At 40.2% G+C, this 20,441-nt stretch overlaps 2 protein-coding genes and 1 long non-coding RNA gene across 5 annotated transcripts; 1 reads left to right on the top strand and 2 right to left on the bottom strand.

The window, feature by feature from the left end:
* Nucleotides 1–151: 151 nt before the first annotated feature.
* On the bottom strand, nucleotides 152–2,541 carry ormdl2 (ORMDL sphingolipid biosynthesis regulator 2). Its single transcript, XM_088360604.1, has 4 exons — nucleotides 2,426–2,541; nucleotides 1,570–1,743; nucleotides 1,198–1,349; nucleotides 152–748 (listed from the first exon to the last, which is right to left on the bottom strand). The coding sequence occupies exons 2-4, from the start codon at nucleotides 1,741–1,743 to the stop codon at nucleotides 613–615; spliced, it is 462 nt and encodes a 153-aa protein (XP_088216730.1). The 5' UTR covers nucleotides 2,426–2,541; the 3' UTR covers nucleotides 152–612.
* A 1,414-nt stretch (nucleotides 2,542–3,955) lies between these two features.
* On the top strand, nucleotides 3,956–20,405 carry hnf4a (hepatocyte nuclear factor 4, alpha). Of its 3 annotated transcripts, none has more exons than XM_088360580.1 (10): nucleotides 3,956–4,118; nucleotides 15,458–15,632; nucleotides 15,701–15,795; nucleotides 16,634–16,740; nucleotides 16,816–16,971; nucleotides 17,656–17,743; nucleotides 17,858–18,010; nucleotides 18,160–18,396; nucleotides 18,466–18,588; nucleotides 19,523–20,405. In XM_088360580.1, the coding sequence occupies exons 1-10, from the start codon at nucleotides 3,995–3,997 to the stop codon at nucleotides 19,663–19,665; spliced, it is 1,401 nt and encodes a 466-aa protein (XP_088216706.1). In that variant the 5' UTR covers nucleotides 3,956–3,994; the 3' UTR covers nucleotides 19,666–20,405. The 3 variants fall into 3 exon arrangements, with proteins under 3 accessions (XP_088216706.1, XP_088216717.1, XP_088216709.1); XM_088360591.1 differs by lacking the exon at nucleotides 3,956–4,118 and adding an exon at nucleotides 7,240–7,395; XM_088360583.1 differs by lacking the exon at nucleotides 3,956–4,118 and adding an exon at nucleotides 13,736–13,901.
* On the bottom strand, nucleotides 6,708–10,616 carry LOC148401871 (uncharacterized). Its single transcript, XR_015854143.1, has 2 exons — nucleotides 10,094–10,616; nucleotides 6,708–7,752 (listed from the first exon to the last, which is right to left on the bottom strand). It is a non-coding gene; the product is annotated as an uncharacterized LOC148401871 (long non-coding RNA).
* Nucleotides 20,406–20,441: the final 36 nt, after the last annotated feature.

Consider the following 20,441-nt stretch of genomic DNA (forward strand, 5'->3'; position numbering starts at 1 on the left):
AACATCTACTCAGCTGGAAGCTAGTCTTCAAAAACCCTCCGATAACTCCAGATCGCCTTTTGGCAAAGTACTCTAATGTAAGTCGATGTATAAAAATGATCGTGTACAAAACCTAAAACGATGAAATAATTGAAATCTATATTGTCATGTGTGGGTTCAATAATTAGATTTTTATTTTGGGCAAAAAGCAAAGATTTATTGCCTTTGTGTAAAATGAAAACAGAAATAGTTCACAAAAACATACTCAGGAAAAGGTGGAATCTCACAATCAATGGAAACAATTCGCATGGATGGCCGTAAGTTTACAGACTTGCAGCCAGTCCAAATATATACACACACAAAGTCTTCATTTTGGTCAAGACAACATTGGATTCAAAAGAAGGCAAAAGGGCGTTCCAGTGAGTGATATGCCTCAAATGGCAAAATCTGCTGCAGGTTAAAAGTTTTGCTTTGTCCACAGCAAGACCAAGTCATGTGTCATTGAATAAAAGCCCTCTGATAATAGCACATAATATTTCCAACTTACAGACTGTACCAAAAGCTTCCAGACTTAAGAAAAAACTGAAACTGTAAGTCCAGCGTTTGTAGTCATCACACTCCAACGTTCATTCGTCAGTATTTGTTGATTCCGAATATTCGCACTCCATGAAACTGCGGCAACTTGGGCAATAGGACACTGAGGAGGGAGCACGTGTTGATTAGGAAATGTGTCGCGTCGTACTTTGTGTAGAAGCTGGCCAGAATATACCTGCCATGACAGGAAACGGCCTCATGTCAATATAAAGTTCCTTCCAAAAGTGATCACAGGGCAAAATAACAACCGACAAATGTCACAACAATTAAAAAATTTGAAATGTTTTTGATGTATAATTATATAAAGCCGTGATTTTTAATTTGTTGTCTTGGAACCAAATAGTAGAAAAAGGCACATGTTTTTCCTTTGATAACATAGTGCCTTTGAAATTTTTATTTTATTTAAGGAATAAAAACATTACTTGCAGAATAAAATACAATGTCAACTAAGTTTTCTTTTGGGAAATGATCTTGTTAAATCATGGCTTTCTTTGTGAAATGTCAAATATCGTAACACTTTTGTAATCTTAATGACTTTTCCTTCAAAAAATATGATTCAGATTCTGACTTTTTATCCAGAGAAAAAGTGTATTCTCCCAACAACACAATTTTGTCCGTACTTACAGAATGATTGGTGAAATGGTGAGGAATTTGCGCGAGGCGGTGAACTGGATGCCATAGTCCATCTGTTCCCAGTGCGTGAGCAGGCGTGCTTTGCCCTGATCAGGCGTCTCAAAGGGTGTGCCTTTCACCGTGTGCAGGAACAAGTACATCGCCTGCACTCAGAACCCACAAAAAGAGAAGAAACATAGAAACTAACTCACATTTTCTATAAGCTTATTGAAATGACATTTTGGGAGATGACTGTGAGAACGCAACTAATTTCTATACTGGACATGTCTGACAACATTTGAGATCCTCAACAGCCTGCGTGCGTGTGCATCAGCCTGGAGGGCCGTGAGGCAGCAAAGTTGGCGGGCGAGTGAGGTAACTGACCAGGTTGTGAATGACATTGGTGAGCGTCCAGACAAGCGGCACGCTGAAAAAGGGAATGCTGAGTAGAATCACATGCAGCACGACAGTCAGCAGCAGGTAAGCCAGCCAGATGCCACGACTGTTCATCACCTGCGTGTTGGGGTTGACCTCACTGTGAGCCACGCCCACGTTCATCTGGCACAAGGAACGTCAGCAACAAAAGAAAAAAGATTACTAGACCGACAACCTACAAGGGTTAAGGTCTAGTAAAAAAAAAAGATTACTAGACCTACAATTATAGGTGATTATAAAACAAAACATAATTAAAAACAGTTTGTTGGCATATTATTGAAACAGAGGGGTTTAAAAAATAGATAAACATTGAAAATAAAAAACAATGCTGAACATTATCCCTTAACCCTTATTTAGTTCAAATAACATCTTTAAACATCTATCAACGCCAGTACCCTCTGATGGCGGATGACTCCGCTCGTCAGAACACTAATGGTAACCAAATAAAGCACTCCCTGGGAGAGAACTCCCAAATACAAGAACTCAAAGAAAATAATAATCAACTTAACATTTACAACGTGAATTGGTAGATGAATTAAGTGTGATCGTGCGCGAGTGAGACGTGGATGTAAGTACAAAACAAAAACTTCTTGAGGTTGTTCTGCACGCCTTACATGACATACTTTTCACATGCTAACTGGCTAACTAACATTTGTAAGTGACGGCTTTAAAGTGTTAACGTGACATTTATCGTTGAGTAGGAGTGGTGGCGAGTAGATGGCGATAAGCAAGTGGGATGAACTGCCCTTTAAAACGTATAAAGTGTGGCCGACTCTTGTAGATTTTTTTAGTTTTTAAATTTTACCTTCGCGTGTTGTCGTTGCGGACCAGGAAATAACTAGTTTGGGTTTGACCCCACCCTCTCGGGCTGTCCCACGTGTATCTGTCAAACGCCTCATTCTCATCCCGAATGAAACCAAATGAATGAGCACTTACAGTTACAAGCTACTTTTTTTATCTTCTCATTTCGTTTTAAAGAATACATAGGCACTGTACTTTCAAAAATTATCTTCTTAAATTAAGGAAAGACAATTATGGTGTTTGTTCATTTTGGAAAAGACACTCCCGACTCCATAGTTACCTTTCTGACCACGAGGTGACGCTGTTTTTCATTTTTAAGCCCGTTCTTCAATCCGTGAGGCCATATTCAATTTTGATTAGCGTTGAAATTATTTTACTGGTCGGCGGGATATATCCAAATAACTGGTTATGAGGTAAAGTGGTTTAACATTTATGATATTGCAAAATAAGTCTCTCTTTTTTTTTAGGATATACATAAATAATCTTAACACCACTCTTGATGGTGCTCCATTACTTTGAACAAAAAATAAACTTTTTAAAATATGTGAAACTTGGAAAATATGACTTTGTGAGAGAAAATATACACACGATTATCTAACATATTTTAGTAACTTATTATCTGATGAATAGTCACAAAAATACCATGATAATAGCATTATGTAAGATATGTTAGGCTTTTGAACTGGATGTGTAATGTACACACAAAGATACTTATTAAAAGAAAGTATCTTTAAATAAGATGGATTTATAAAGAAACATGAATTGACAAGTGCAGTGTCCAGTGGTGGACATCCAAATACATGAGTGCTGTTCACTTTGTGGAGCATAAATTGCTGTTCAGCTCATTGGTCGCTCTGTTCATCTCTGAGATTTTCTCGGCCATAAATTTGGAGCTTGATGCTGTTTTTTATGGCCGAAAATGCTGGATGAGGTAATCAGTGGCACCTCACATATGCTAGCACATGAGTGGGTGCACTCACGAAAGAGCCTTTTTTTCTTCTCTTTTTGATGTGGCCCACAATTAACATACAGTATGTCAACCCACTAATAAATACTTCAGTTATAAAGCAATATAAAGTGTTTCACAGTGCAAGTAATAGAAGACAACACTACTGGGGTCTGCTATGGAAAAATCAGGGGACTTCTGGATGTTTGAGTCTTGATATTTATAGTTGTGCAATTTTTCATTGTTAGGAAAAGAAGAAAAAAAGAAATTCAACAAATAGGAGTCCAATTACCTCGATTTAATTTTTGGGGATTACCAGTGACCTTGGACAACTGACAAACTAACAGATGAAGAAAGAAAAGACACAATTTTAATTCTTACAGGTATTTTTACTGATACTGTGACTAAGTTCCAAACAACTATGTCATTCGGCTAACGATTTGTGATGCTGTGCAGTGATGTTGCCATAGTTACAGCTGCTATATAGATCGGTGTCCATAAGAGCCTGGTTACTGTTTAACCTCCCCACCCACATTTGCCCAGATTAGGAAAATCAATAAGATAACAGCAGCCACGCCGGTCCGGCCTTACCTTCCACCAACACTCTTGTCACACGGCCGCCCGCCTATGGCCAAACTTTCATATTTCACACCTGACGTGAGTAGGAAAAAGAGAATTGAGGACACCTTGGAGGAGGAGGACATGGTCAACGTAAACACTCAAGTGGGCTCCAGTGTGGAACGGCCATTTGGTGAGTTCGCGCTTGAATTCTGCCAACTCAGCGGATTGTGCGCAAAGTCTGCTCCCATGCTTTTCTTTAGCTTTTTGGTGCTCGGGGCCGTTCGTGTCTGGCTTTTTCACACGCCGCTTATCGGGGAGGTGTGTCACTGATATGAAGCTTGTCAACCAGGCCCAGGAAGCTGCCACCCACCAGTGGCTACCATTATGGATGTTGTCATTTGAGATGATTGTGGTTATTGCTTGTGTTGCGCAATCAAATTGTTGTGGACAAGACAGCAAAATTTTGTTTTTTAAATTTCGTTTATGGACATGTGTGCATAAACATCCAAATACAAGAACAGATACTTGAAGATATAGGAGAAAGATCATCACAAGGTGTGTCCCCCCCCACCCCAAAAATATAAACGCTATATACAGTATATAATAGCTAATGATCACAAGTGAAAAAATATATACTTTGCATTTTTTCAGAATACCCTCATTATTATCAGTTTTTTAAGATGGCAAAACAAAAAAACATATTCACCATGAATCACTGTTGAAGCCAACATCAAACAATTCTCTTAAATAAGGACATTGGGTGGGGCATATCTTGCTTCTCCATTGTGTCATCGTTGCTGATGCTCCCTGGTTGATGTTTGTCCATGTTACTCTCGTCCTTGTTTTTTTTTTCCCCACGTTATAAGTAAATTTCAATGAAAGTTCCCATTGCCATCATTTTTACATCATCATCCACAGTGGCTGAAAAAAAAAGTAACGAGCCTTATTTTCGAGTGCATGTTTTTCAAGCTTTAAGTGTAAAAGTGAAAAGTAAAAGAAAAATAATAATGAAGAGCAGCAGCGGCAGCCAAAAGACCTTTATAAAGTTTGGCTTTGGGTCCAATGTTCATTAATGGAATCATTTGCATATACTGACGCAGGCTGCAAATGAAGTTGCTGGGCAGATGGAAGATGAGTGGAAAAAAAAATAGTAGTGTGATGAAATAGTCTGTCCGCAACAGAAACGGCTCAATGCAACATCATCGGTATCTTCTGTAAGTTTGACTCTCATTTCATCTAAAAATATTTTGCATCTCAGGACGTTTGCCTTCCAAATGCATTCTTTGGCAGCAGCCCACTGTAAGCTTCTTTTTGGTCCGGATTGGACAATAACATGCTTCTGTATGCAAAACAACAACTTGCATACACTTTGCAAATTTACTTGCAGGGCCTGTGGTGACAAATAACCAAGGCCTGGAACAGTTGTATCATTTTTTTACATCTCTCTCTAACTTTGAGCTAGCATGGAAAATACCTGTGCAACACAAACAGGAAATTCATGACATCATTTTAAATAGTGTAATGTTACTATGGAGCCCTGCGCTCCTGGGTTAATTTTAATCTACTTTAGGGTGCAATTGTAATATTATGGGGGAAAAAAGGCCATGATAATGACCAAAGATATTAAAAGTTTGTTGTTCAAAATATTGCTGTGGTTCTGCAGCATATGGGACTTAAAATATACTTATGTGAAAGAATGTGGAGAAGGTGCCACTGGGCACTAGTAGCTACAACATTTTTTTTGGGGCAGCTTTATTTTCTATTTCACCTTCTCAGAACTTTGCTCTACTTTCTAGTGTGACGGGTGTGTCAGTTATTGCTGTTTGTTTCCCCTTCCTTTTTGTTAAAAGGGAGTTTCTGGAGTCTGGCTTTTTGTAAAGGGTGAAAAATCATTGGGCTAAAGTTCAGGCAAGGCCATGTTTCGTTTGTCGAGACTGTGGCTTTTTCAGTGGACTGACGTTTGGATGGTAGTTAGGGCAGAAGTTTGGTTGATGGCAGAAACAGAAACTTCGAGTACAAGCTTGGTTGGTAGAACTGGGCCTACTTGTAAAGATACAAACTTATACGTAAATATGTGTGGCCAGTTGTTTTTCCAATCAAAATTTAATTTGTACTGATGCATTCAAGTCAAAATTAGCTTTTGGTACACTGTATAATTTTAATAATAATTTGATTAATGTAAGTGCATTTCAGCGTTTGTCCTTTTCTACCTTTATCTACATATACACTAAGTGTGTACATGAGTTGAATCAGGCCTTCGACTTTCTTTATTTACACAAGTATGTGTACTTGTACTCAAATAGGTTGTGAATACTCAATCTGACCAAAAGAGAGCGACAGCGTATGAGATTTGTGTGGGCTGAATTGCTCAACGGTCGTAAACGGCCGTGTTGTGCTGAATGTCAACATGACAACAGCCGTTCAGCAGCCTCGATGGCCACATGTCTGTTTGCCCACCAAGAACGACGACCCCTCCAGTCAGGTCAATATTTAAGAAGCCGCCGCAAGCATCACCTTCCAACAGCTACTGCACAGCAGCACTTGCTTGTACTGATAATAATGCTCGTACTGATAATAATACAATGATGAAGACAATGAAAATCGTTGATGGTAAAAAAAAACATTCCAGATACGAGATGCATATTGTGTGTGTGTGTGTGCGTGCGTGTGTGTGTGTGTGTGTGTGTGTGTGCGTGCTGACCTATCCCTGCCCCCTCTGAAACAAACTAATTACAAAAAACAAACAAAAAAAGAATAATAGAATAGAATAAAACACTAATAAACATACATATTTATATTTAACGGTATATTTATATAATACAACATTCACAACTCAATTATTTGTTTTCGTCGATCTTTTCAAGAAGTGAAAATAAACAACTGTGATAATGTGGTTGCACAAGTGTGCACACCCAATTTTTCGGCAGATTGGGCTCTGGTTTTACCTTTACTAGTAGATAACTGCGAGTCATGTACAAAAGTAAAAATAATAAATTTATGCTGATATTTGGAAATCAAAGAAATTCTCAATACTTTTGTCTGTACTAATCCAAATGTACAAAGCAGTAACAATTAGTCCCACTCATGAACGTGAGCTCTCCAAGCATTTGTACAGTCCAACCAAAGAGGATTAGAATGCAAAATAATCTCATGTTTTGCACAAATTGCATCCAACTGAGCAACTGCTCCTCTGGTCAAGTGCAAGTGAATTCAGCATCTCACTTGCAGCAGGCCGGTCCGCAGGGAAGCATCAGCCCGCTCACTTGACGCTTACTAATCCCAGCGTCCAATCAAATCTCATTGTGACAGGTATTAGTGGATTATTGCAGAGCGCCTCGTGGCCCAGACAAACATCCGCGTCCAGTCTCAGGCCGGAGTTTGGTCTCAGCTCATGGGCCTTCGCCCCGCAGGCCGGCTGAGCGTCGGGATGTACGGTCAAGATGGGATGCCGCGCTTCTCCGTCTCAGGTAAACACCAAAGAGATTGCTTTTTTTTTTTTTTTTTTGCAAGGAGGCCTTCTCGGTGGAACACAACCAGCAGCTGCTACTTGTGCTTCTTGAAGCCCGGCCGTGCAGAGAGCAAAGCTACCGCAGCAGAATGTGTCGAGAAACAGAATAACAGTTAAGAAAGAAAGTTGCAATTTCTAGTGAAATGAATTGATTATGTTTCAGCTAATGAACGTGTGGCTGGGTAGCGTTTAGCCACATGATGGCAGCAGCGTCTTCATTCTCAGTACTTCTTCTTCTTTGCTGTGTAGAACTCCATCCGAGAAGAGGGGTGGTGCATCCACAGACCCACCACACATTACTTTGGTCGGGTTTACACTACAGAAAAATCTGAATTGTGCATTACAATTTTTTTTATGATGGCTCATGCACATTTTTTGTAACAATTCTTCCCTTTATTGTCCTCCATACGGACAGCTTACCTTATTTTATTGCTCAGACTGATAATCAAAGAAAGTGTGGCCACTCAGCTACAGAATAGCATAAACGTATCACAATGAGTGCATGTGCTTATCATTTGGAAATTAAATGGAAGCAGTGAGTTGTGTTTACAGTTCTGCAAAAAGAGTGCTGGGAACTCAAAAATGTGTATTGCAAAATTACAAATTAAGTCCCAAGCAGTGTTACTGCTTAGAGTTTTGCAAATTGTGAGTGGTTTTGCAATAGATATTAATAGTCAGCATAAGTTTTAAGTCAGCATTGATCGTTAGATAATAGTTTGAATGTTTTTCCAATTTAAGTCATGTGGATACTAAGTGTCCCAGGAGTGAATGTGAGAGACTTTCTATAGTTGGCGTATGAGAGCCTTTAAGTTGTGTGTGAGAGACTGTGAGTGATTATTATCCAAATAATTTGTATTTGGTGCAGTTGTTATGCCAAATTTACCGTCACAAATTAACAATTTGTGTGCATGTTATACAGTATACAATATGGCTTCAGTTTGCTTTAGTTGCACGGTTTATATTATGCCTAGAGCTGCAATGGTTCGGTTAAGTGACTTTTCCTTAAGCCGGCTGCGGATCGACGATCCGGAGGATCTCGGCGGGCTCGCCCGGAGAAGAGCCGCTGACACGGTCGGCCCACAGGTGGATGTGAATCCTCAGCAAAACAGTTAATGATTGCGGGAGCTTATCGCACGCTGTGATTGATTCACGTCTTATGTGGCTCTTCGTGTTTATTGACGCAATTGTTGACTTATTTGGTGCACCGAGGTGACTTTTTGACATGATGTGACACGCAGGCATTTTGACAAAAATATGGTGAGGACATTTGTTGAAATGTGACACGTCACGAGCGAGCAGAGCGGAAAAAGCAGCAATGTCTTTTCCCAAGTACATAACTCGGTCATTTTTTTTTATCGGAGCTATTTATTGTCTTGTAATATGGCGCGGTACTGGCTGGCTAAATAGGCCCTTGTGGTTTATGATTAGCTTGAAACCAAATAGATGTCACGAGTAAGAACAATCTGAGCACTGCTCTCAGTTTTGATTTTGTGACAAGCCATATTTATCGTTATCCTTGAATGTCAAATGACAAGAAAAGACGGGTTAGGATTAGGATAATGGCTACGATAAGACTCCTTCAGGGTTTTGTTGCTAATTCATTGGTAGCACCGACTCTAACCAATTCTCGTCTTTGTCAATTAAAATGAATTTAAAAACATGTTTTAATTCACATCTTGTTATCCAAAAACAGGACGATGCTGTCAGTGCAGAAAATGCAAAACCAAAATGAATTATAAATCAATGTGTCAGTAAATCGGCTAACACGTTGATCGTTACTTTCCAAAGCAGGTGTTTGAAAATGTCTAAGTTGGATTCAACAAAAAAATAATTCCCAAATGTGATTTTTCATTATCATACCAACTAAGGCAGGTGTAGGAAAAAGAGTTAAGCGAGGTCGGGTTAGGGTTCTATTTGTCTTAAATTAGTGTATTTTTCTAAATGTAATTTAAATTGGAAGATTATGATGCTCTTGCAAATTTGTTTGATTTTTGTTGCTCAAATTACGTGTCACAAATAGCAAATAGAGAAAATCGATGTTTAGTTGACGACCATTATATATGCATTTAAAAAAAAATGGAAAAAACAGCAGTTTTAGTTTGCTGTAGTTTTTTTTAAAAATAGCTTTAATTTGATGAACACGATTCGAGGAGAACTTAAACAGACATTCTCTTCTCTACTTTATTTAACCAAGCGCCTTTTTTTCCGAATAATTGTTTTTGTGTGTGTCTCTGGGAAATGGTCCAAATGGCTCTAAGTATTTAAGATGGCCGACCCCTAGAACAAATATAATGGCGTGTAATGAAACTGAGTTTGACACACCCGCTTTAAGCGGACAGGGAATATAAAAAGTACTTTCGAGAGTCTTTGTTACGTCAGAAATAAACGTAATTTTATTACTTATTACTCTTTTAGACTTAACACTTACTAATAAGAAATTCATAATAAGACTTATTAGTCTTATTACTATTCCGTTTGGAATTGAAGGTCAGAAAAGAGCATCCAAATTCGACATAATATGCATAATTGCTGGCGGCTCGGAAATATGATTTTCTTTTCTCCCTCCCTCGGTCAGCCAGTGTGACTTGCATAAGCGTTGTTATTTGCAGATAACTATCTGTTGACACGGTCGCTGCCACGACACTCCATGCACTCACCTATCTGCTCCATCTACTGCATGACAGCAGAGCAGCAGCCTCCTTTCTGCTGTAGCCAGCACATTGTCTGTCTTCTCTCCTCTGGCTTTGCTCTTATCAACACTCACAAACAAAGTGGCTCCTTTGCTGCGTGCGGATGAAAATAAGTCCCAGGTTCCCCGTACTTCCTTTTCCTCGCTGCCGGCTCCCGTAATTTAGGTATTAAGGTGCTATGCCTGCTGCCTTAGAGATGGGACGTGTGAGAATGAAAGGCAGTCATTGAGGAGAAGCTACAAATAGGCAGCGCTTGCAACTGGAATTTGCTCAGCGGTCGGAGATTCCGATTCGGAATAGATAGACAGGACTTTGTTCACAAACTGGAGTTTGAAGTCTGAAAGGGGAGACTCGCACATGTTACATCAGGCCACGGTGGTTCTTTGACTTTTGGCCCTCGGGGCAGGGGTTTGGGTGACTGATTATAAGACAATGCATTGTGGCCCGTCGTAATTCAACATGGCAACCTGTAGCACGGAATGTGCACAACGTGCGTGATGCTCATTAGCACTTGTTTAGTTCTTGGTACGGGACTTGTGTCCTTAGCCTAACCAGTGCCCCCAAAAGGGAAAATGTTTTGCAAATAAATCAATAAATTTGGTACATGCAGTGTAATTGCGAATGTGGCCTGGTTTGGTACGGTATAGTATGCTATGCTATGCTATGCTATGCTATGCTATGCTATGCTATGCTATGCTATGCTATGCTATGGCATGGTATGCATTTATTTGAACTGGGTGCACAACAACACATTGAACAATACAATGTCAGGAAAAATTCTTGGCACCAGGTTATAGCATAAATGCTAATTTACATCTGCAGTCCCAATAATGAGCGGACACACTTGTAACGTTATTTCCATGATTAGCGGCCATTATGGACACACCCGTTCAATTGAAAACTTAAAAATGTGTCATCAATATAGTGGTGTATTTTTCAGCTTTTGAGTGCTTGTACCAGCCAGATGAATTATTTACTATCAATCAAGCCCTACATGTTTTTTTGGCTAGTGTCCCTTTAAAAAAATGAGACATGGACTGAGTTGTGTCTGTATTTATGTACTTTTATCGATCAAATTAGTAAATGAAAATGAATTTTTTCATCGTAACGCATAGCCACCGTATCGGCTTGGACCTTAATATCCCTCCACCTTACATCAACGATACTGTAGGACGTTAGCAATTTGAGATTGACGACATGGGAGAATTTTAAACTTGTTTGCCCTATCTGAAATCTCGTAACGTTTTGTCAGTTCGTGATTAAGAAAGCTATAACAGTGCAGATTATATTTTATAGTCCTCTACAGTATACGACTTTTTCTTGAGGAGTTCACAGAAAACTCAGATGGGAGCAGCGATACAAACCTTTTAATGGCAGGCAAGATAAGATTTACTCAGGTGGTGACTCATGTACAGGAAAAGCTGATTCGACCTCCACCTCAACCCCCTCCGCTTTGAAATAATCAGCGTACTTCTTGAGCAAATAAGAGCATTGCAGAAGAACAGATCGAACATGTTGGAAGAGGCTATGACCTCTGCACACACGCAAAAACAGTTTGGCCCTGTTTTTGTGCACAGGAATCTTTAGTGACGTGCGCTGTCTCCAATTTACACCACAATCCAAAACTTGCTGCTGGTCAAACCTCCAGTTGGGTGAACTTCAAAATTAAATTCGGATGAATTAGAACTGTTGGAGTAAGCACTTCAGACCTCTCAAGTTCCCCACAACCAAATAATAAATCACTTAATGATTGAAGTACCTTCTATTGCCCTTTTCAAAAATTCGATTCGATTTTTGTGCTATTTGTGCGGAAATTTTAGTGCAAGCGATGCCGTTTGAAATGTGACACCAATGTCGAATCTTTTTTATTAATTTAATTTTTAATTCAAGGTGGAGTTTCACGTGAGTTAATCAGTGCAACCTTTCATGTGGCCACAAGCCTTGTGGCCTTCTGTTGCTTTTAATCACCTCAGTTTGTGATTGGATTAGTGAGGTTGAGGGTTTGTCAAAATCCAATCATCGTACATCTCACAGTGACCATGTTTACCGTTTAGCGTTACAGGCTCAAGAAAAATACTTTTACGATGCTTCGGTTTAGCCGAGAGCACAGTTAACAAGTTCAAGCCTACGAGGAGGTTTACTGCTCGCTGAACTGCAGATCGTTGACCTGCTGCTGTGTACTGGCACTTTCTCTTCAAATACAACACTACTGTTTGCTGTTTGAGGCCACTGTGCACAAATAAAACAGGCTTGATTCACAAACTTCAGTAGACTGACTGGATAATACAATTAACTACAGGAACCACAAGACAGACATGAGGCAATGAATATTAGTTGTCTTTAATATGTGAGGATTTTTAATTCAATGCTCAGTCTATTTATTCAGGAAATGCAAAAAAAATAAATAAATCAAAATGTCACAACAAAAGACACCATTAAAAAAAACTATATTATTTGTATTGTATAATTTATGTCGATGTGGAGTGGATTACAAGACTGCATTGCAACTGCAAGTTACTCCAATATAATGTTACTTGCCAAGAGGAAACCTCAATCAAGTGTTCGCCAGTTAATGAGTGACTTAAAGAATATTGATTGTTTATGCATGCTGTATGTTCAGGCAAGGCCATGAGAAATGGCCAAATGAGCATCTTTAAAAAAAATATATATATATATACATATATATATGTATATATATGTATTTGCATTAAAAATATGTAAATATAATATATTAATATGATATATACGTATATATATTTGCATTATGCGTGCAATGACAAATCAGTTTACTTTTTATTTCTTCTCAGTAAGTAAAAATATTGAGTGATCTTGGTCTGACATTTATGCAAATGTACATAGTTTAAAACAGGTTGATTCCGTCTTTTTTTCACAAGACCAAACAGACAAATACTTCACGCTTCAGCTGGTAAAGGACACAGGTCAGCTTTAAAAAGATTTTTTGTTTTATTTTCATTTGTAGAGTTTGCAAAGAATAATGAACTCATAGCTCATGATTGATTGAGACAGGCACTCTTGGCTTGAGTGAGTACTAACTCGTGCGATTTTTTTTTTTTTTTTTTGGGGGGGTGGTGAGGGATTGTTTTGTGCTGATCAATCACAAGCCTCTTGTGTGTCATTTCCTAACCAATGAAGTCTTAGGGCTTTCATTATGCGGGCATTAGCTCAGATTTAGTAGTTGTGGAATATGATGGACGGATATGACCATGCTTAGGTGGATGCTGGACTTGTATGTGCCACCCACATAAGGTAAAGCCTTTCACCTCTCATGGAGGAATTGTGGAACTATTGCTGATGACAAGAGGATGGAAGATATCAAAGTTGTGCTATCTCTTCAGAGAGAGGGGGAGTGGGGGGGTGAAAACAGTGATTCGCAATTGAAGAGGTTAGTTAACCATCAACCAGCGACAGTCACCCCGCCTCTTGGCTGGTTAGCGGCACGAAGGAAGGACGCCAGCTCATGTCAGTCTCCTGTCAGGTCCCCGTCAAACTCCACGTCTGGGTGGAGCCATTGGGCCGAAAGAGGGAGGGGGTGGTTGGAGGTGTTCATGGGAGGGAGGGAGGGGGGGGAGAAAAAGAAGGAGCAGGGTGGTGGTGGGGGGGCGCATTAGCTTCTGGGACGAGTCTTTCCATCACACCATCAGGTAGTGGAGAATCACTTTGGCAGACATGGACATGGCAGACTACAGCGAGGCCCTGGACCCAGCGTACACCACGCTGGAGTTTGAAAACATGCATGTGCTGGCCATGGGCGCAGGTGAGCGGAACTTTCTCAAACTTTGGTCGGACTTCAGGATTCATCTGCCTGAATTTAGCAGCTATACGGATGATATCGACTGGCTTCAGATCACCAGCTCTTGTTAAATGCTCCGCAACCCAAGTTCATAATATTACTTCTTTTCTTTTCTTTTTTGTACCACTTGGTTTTTATACTTTAAGTGCTTCCACCTTATTCAAACATGCACTCTCTTATGACGGATGGCTGCCATCCTGACTGTGCAGAAGCTTTTTCCCAGGAGTTCTTTTTCATGCCAGGTCTGCTCACCTCCTTCAATCAATAGAGGTGTCGCGGTATGGTGTGATTGATTGAGCCGCTCGGGAGACTGCAGGAAAGCTGTCGCCACTCATCAGATTGAACCCAACCTACATTCATAATGCTTTGTAGAAACTTCCAGTGGGAATCAACCAAGTACAATTACCTCATTACTGTCAATATTTTTTTCAGATATCCGTACTTGACGAGCACTTTTACAACCAGATTTCGGAACTTCCAATGACACAGAGCGATAATGTCAACTGAGGTTATGATCTTGAATTTTGGGGTCATGGCGGAGCATTAGGCTTAATCGAGAAGCAGGAGTTTCCCCATCTGTAGCCTTGAAGAGAATTGTTTGGTGTTGTCTGCTACAACAATTTGTTGCAAATACATTAACGTCTTGTGGAAGCCTAAAAAGCACCACTTTCTACTGTTAAAAATGTGGTCATCTGATCTGAGAAAAAACACATAGGTCTATTTTTCACTTATCAATCTTGCATTTTTTTTGTTTGTTTGTCACTTCACATTGCGTGCAAAGATATGTGCACACGTTGCTTTGATAAGTCAAGAAATGCTTAGCTGCTTGCATTTCTTAGCATTTCTTCAATTGGCAACAAGCAGCATAGTACGTGCCCCCCCCCCCCACACACACACACACACATATCTGTACTCCTACGCAGAGTGTGTTATATCAAGTTATCAAACGGCTATTGTTGGCGGTATTTGTGATCGTTTACTTTTTTACCCTTGCATGTTTCAGTCTTCACTGTATGGCTTTGAATCAGTACTTTTACTTTACCCGAGTCTTTTTTTATTTGAACAAGTATCTGTACCTGTACTTAAAAAAAGAGTGTGAATACTTTGGCCACCTCGGCACTTGTGTGAGATCCTCAAGGAGATTTCTTGATGGTTTTGATCATCCATTTATGAGCACTGTCTTTGCTCCCTTCAATCCTATAGGTGTGCAAATTTGTGACACGCTACTAAGTAGGTACCTCCAAGGGAATTACCGAGCCTAATAGGGACGTTAAATACAGTTGGGAAAATCTAACAAAAGCAAGCAATTAATTGAGGGTGGGTGGAGCAGTGAAGGAACAGTAATGTCCTTGGGTGCAAGAAAAGCTGTCTGACCACACAATATACATTTCAATCCTGAAATACCCATACCCATTTTGGAATATTTCCTAAAATGCCCTTCCTTAATTTTCTTTAGTCAGTTATGGGAAACATTTGGGAAATGTACCCGAAACCTTGAACTTGACCCCGTGTTTGCGCAGATTCCTCGCCAGCTGAGAGCACCAACATGAGCACCACTGGCCACCTGACGGCGGGCAGCCTGTGCGCCATCTGTGGGGACAGAGCCACGGGCAAGCACTACGGCGCATCCAGCTGTGACGGCTGCAAAGGCTTCTTTCGGCGCAGCGTTCGCAAAAACCACATGTACTCGTGCAGGTGGGATTCAAAGAAGAGCAGAATATGCGTTTGTGGCTGAATGACAGCATGAAATATGTCCCGTGCAGGTTCAACAGACAATGTATTGTGGACAAAGACAAGAGAAATCAGTGCAGATATTGCAGACTGAAGAAATGCTTCAGGGCTGGCATGAAGAAAGAAGGTACGAGACTGAAATGTCGACTTGCGCTTCCCTCACTCAAGTGACAGCGCCGGTGCTCGGGTGTGTCGCAACGCCTAAAGAGGAGTTGTTTGTTAATGATCACTCCGCGGGGTGATGAATTCTCTGAGCGGCTTATGCTGAACAAACACCTCTGAGCAATAATAGCCAATACTGATAAACTTGACAGCCTTGTAAGTCTTATTTTTCTTTACAAATGACTCAGCAGCCTTTCTTTGAGGGCCAGACAGTTTAAATTTTACTGCCTTTTGGGCTTTTTGGTCCTTAATACTACCACTAGCCAATGTTTATTATGAAAACCATCAATACTACTTAAACACACACACCCATGCACGCACACACACACACGTGAACATAAAAAAGACACATCTGTGCATTTACAACTTCAGCAAGTGTTTACAGTTAATATTTATGTAAAAAAATATGATCAAAATACTTACCATGAATGTAAATGTGACCAACCAGTGAGTGAAGGGTGCTGACATCATCAAGAGAGACCAATGTGAAATTGTGATTTCTCAATTTATTGGAATCATGAATGATCAGAATAGTTGATTAGTTTAATGATAAATACGTTAATTGTTGCACCTCTACAAAATATGTTAAACGTGTATTTTGGTCTTTTTTTGGGAGGGGCTGGAACGGATTTATTACATTTCTATTCATTTCAATGGGGAAAGGTTATTTGAATTAAACCATCTTGCTTTTCTCATCACCACTGTATCAGAATGTCGGTTGTTAATGTAGATCAATCCTTCTCATGGTGTTTTGGCCTGACTGATTTCAGCGTGCATCTAACACGTAGTATGAATGTGTGCAGCCGTGCAGAACGAAAGAGACCGAATCAGCACCAGAAGATCCAGCTATGAAGACAGCAGTTTACCATCCATCAATGCACTCATCCAAGCAGACGTGCTGTCAAGACAGGTACAAGTCTGCCCTTACGACGGACCCTCATTAGTGACCACTAATGACCGAGCCCTGTAACCGCGCCTCGTTCAGATTAGCTCCCCCGCGCCCATCCTGAACGGCGACATCCGCACCAAAAAGATCGCCACTATCACGGACGTGTGCGAGTCCATGAAACAGCAGCTGCTCGTTCTGGTGGAGTGGGCCAAGTACATCCCGGCCTTCTGTGACCTGCCCCTGGATGACCAGGTAAGACTCAGACACAGTGTACATAGTTGTATAGACACTCTGGTCACTCATCAACCAGCTTACTGCTACGACAACATCCATCCACAAGACACATGTCTACCCAAATAAGTTCTCTCCAAACATACGCTGAAAGAAATCAAGCTAAATGATTAAAACCTGCAGGGCTGGAGAAGGGTTTTCTCATGGCCTGCAAGCGTACACGCTCCATGCAGAGTGGTTAATGTATTTTAATCCTCAGTTACAATATGATGAGCCGGTTTTAAAGTTACATCCCTCCTTAGAGAAAAAGTGCTGAATCATTAACAGTGTGATCACCAGCTCTTGGTCACTCATTTGCTGATGTTATATTCGGAAGGGATTTGTTTTCCTTGCAGCCCCTAAAGGATAAAACTATGGAGCCCCAAAATCAACATGGGGATTTTTCAAATGTATTTATTTATTTATTTATTTATTTATTTATTATTTTTATTGTTATCATTATTATTATTTATGTCCAAAATTTAGACACACAAAATATTAATGAATGATATTGTCAATCCTGGACTGCTCAGTCTTTTAAGATCAGTCAGGCTAATCTTGTCAAATCAAGTTTTAGGGAATGTGGAAAAACATGTCAACACTACAAGATATAACCATTACCATAGCAGCAGAGCTTTTGAAGTAAAAATAGCATCACTATTGCAGGTGGCGTTGCTTCGAGCTCATGCTGGAGAACATCTGTTGCTCGGTGCTGCTAAGAGGTCCATGCTCTACAAAGATATTATCTTATTAGGTAAAAGCAGCAGCTCAATGACATTTTTGTCTGTCATGCTTCTTGTTACACTCCTGTTATCAGTGACCTCATATGATGTTCTTGTGGCCATAGTAAGAGTTGATTGCGTTGCAGGAAATGATCACATCATTCCCAGGAACTGCCCAGAGCTGGAGGTGGGCCGGGTTGCTGTAAGGATCCTGGATGAACTGGTGCTTCCCTTCCAGGAGCTTCAAATAGACGATAACGAATACGCCTGCTTGAAGGCCATTGTTTTCTTTGATCCAGGTACTATAACCACATTTGAATTTCCACCATGCCTATTTTGGAATCTGTTGAAATGTAAATTAGGCTAGTGTTTGACCTCACACAACATCTTTTTTTTTTAAATGACACCTCAAATTCCCTGCTAAAGACATGACTTGTGTTTTCCACAGATGCAAAAGGTCTGAGTGACCCCGGAAAGATCAAACGGATGCGCTACCAAGTCCAGGTCAGCCTGGAGGACTACATCAACGACCGGCAATACGACTGTCGGGGACGTTTTGGGGAGCTGCTACTCCTGCTGCCTACCCTGCAGAGCATCACCTGGCAAATGATTGAACAAATCCAGTTCGTCAAACTTTTCGGCATGGCCAAGATTGACAATCTTCTACAGGAGATGCTTCTCGGAGGTGAGTTGAAGATCTGGATTTCATAGTGGCTTGTCTCAGCCATTTATGATGTGTGCTTTTGTCTTCCAGGCTCGGCCAATGAAGCGCCACATGCACCTCATTCTCTCCACCCTCACCTGGTTCAAGAGCACCTCAGCAGTAACGTCATCGTGGCCGGCAACATGCCGACACCCATCCATAACGGACAAATCTGTACGTACAGAAAAACTAAATGAAACAGAAATTAGAGAGGAGCAAAGCAAACAAAGAAAGCAGCATGAGTTTTGAAAATAAGATGATGGGTTCTGCAGAAATTGAGTTTGATTTTTTTTTTGCTGACAAGTTTGAGTTAAGAATATTCAGCATTAAGTTCATGCAGCCCGAAATTCTGGGGACTTCTCCAAGTGGTCCTGGCAAAATTGCTCTTAGCAGTCGACTCAAACAGAGCAAACAGAATAATTATTTAAGAGAAGAGCAGTGCGGGCAATAGAATAGAATGTGTACATTAGTCATTGTTTTTTTCCTTGAATTTATTTATGAGGGACATTTAATGTGTTCTTTCCATATTTTATTTTGGAAAGGTCCACAAGGATGGCCACCACTTTTTACATTGCAAATTAGACCAAACAGCATAGTTTGACACTTCTCTGACAGATGGATTTTAATTAATGCAGTTGAATGCATTTCAGGTTTTTCCCCTCCCAACCAGCCTCCCCTCATTTGTCACTGAAAAGGCTCGGCAGAATAATCCTTTAAATTCTTCATGCAAACTAATCTGGCTTACTTTGTCAAAGAAAACTTCTGTTATTCTTTCTTAACATGTTTAATGCGCTGAGAAATTTCACAAAAGTGCTTGTTCTTTATCTGAAAATGGTGTTATCTTGAGACAAGCTTGACCGCAGGGGAGTAAATATAGAAAAAGCTTTTTATGCTGAGTCCTCACTTTCTCACTCACTCACTCACTCACTCACTCACTCACTCACTCACTCACTCACTCACTCACTCACTCACTCACTCACTCACTCACTCACTCACTCACTCACTCACTCACTCACTCACTCACTCACTCACTCACTCACTCACTCACTCACTCACTCACTCACTGTCTTTTTAACTGGTTTTTGTTGCTTTGTGTTCTGCTCTCCAGCCACTCCGGAAACCCCAATACCGTCTCCGCCTACAGCGTCCAGCTCAGAACATTACAAAATAGCTCAAGGGGTCATAGCAACTGTCCCCAAGCAGCCAACCTCCATCCCTCAGCCGACCATTACCAAGCAAGAGGCCATCTAATGACTCTTTACTTGAACGGTTGATACTTTTTTTTGGTGTTTGTGTACTTTTCCAAATAAACAGCTTTGAAGCTGCCCAGTTGAGAGAAATATGAAGTAGCTAAAGTGCCTTGAAAGTAATTACACGGTTCTATTTTGAGTCTACTTCAACTGCGGTTAAATATCAGAAAAAAAAAAAGAAGACGAGTTTTATGTATGATTGGCATTTCAAACATTGTTTTTTTTTGTGTAAATACAATGTTTCTGGCTTTCTTTTTTTGGGCATGTCCTCAGCGTGTGCCGAAAAAGCTCATGGTCGACATGGCGCCAGGACCATGTCAGTATTTTATGAATGTTACAGGGCTTTGCATTCTGTTTTGTGTTTTATTTGTGTTTTTATATTTTGAGTTCTTCTGTGATAAAGAAAGAAAAATGCTGTCAAGTCACAAATGTATTTTATCCATACTAAAGGAAAAAAAATATGTAAGAGATTGCTTATTTCGCTGCCCAGACAAAACTACAAACATCTGTTTGATTGACTAGAAAGACATAATGCATTCAAAACTACTTTCGCAAGTACACTGTACAAGTTCTCCACTTTTATTTTAGCTGTGTATACTTTGTGTTAAATACTTTCATGTTATGTTTGAACCGATAATGAAGTCAAGTGTGCCTTGTACCCTGTACTGCCTTAAAAGCGAGCAAACGTGTTGCCGTACAATGTGAAGATGAACTAATAAATCAAGGTCTATTTTTACATTGCATTTGTTTCGAGCTGTATGTCATTCACTGTACATG

This window comes from Syngnathus floridae, chromosome 2 (genome assembly GCF_059516105.1).
Source record: "Syngnathus floridae isolate MCC-2025c chromosome 2, RoL_Sflo_1.0, whole genome shotgun sequence".
In the NCBI taxonomy this organism is placed as follows: domain Eukaryota; kingdom Metazoa; phylum Chordata; class Actinopteri; order Syngnathiformes; family Syngnathidae; genus Syngnathus; species Syngnathus floridae.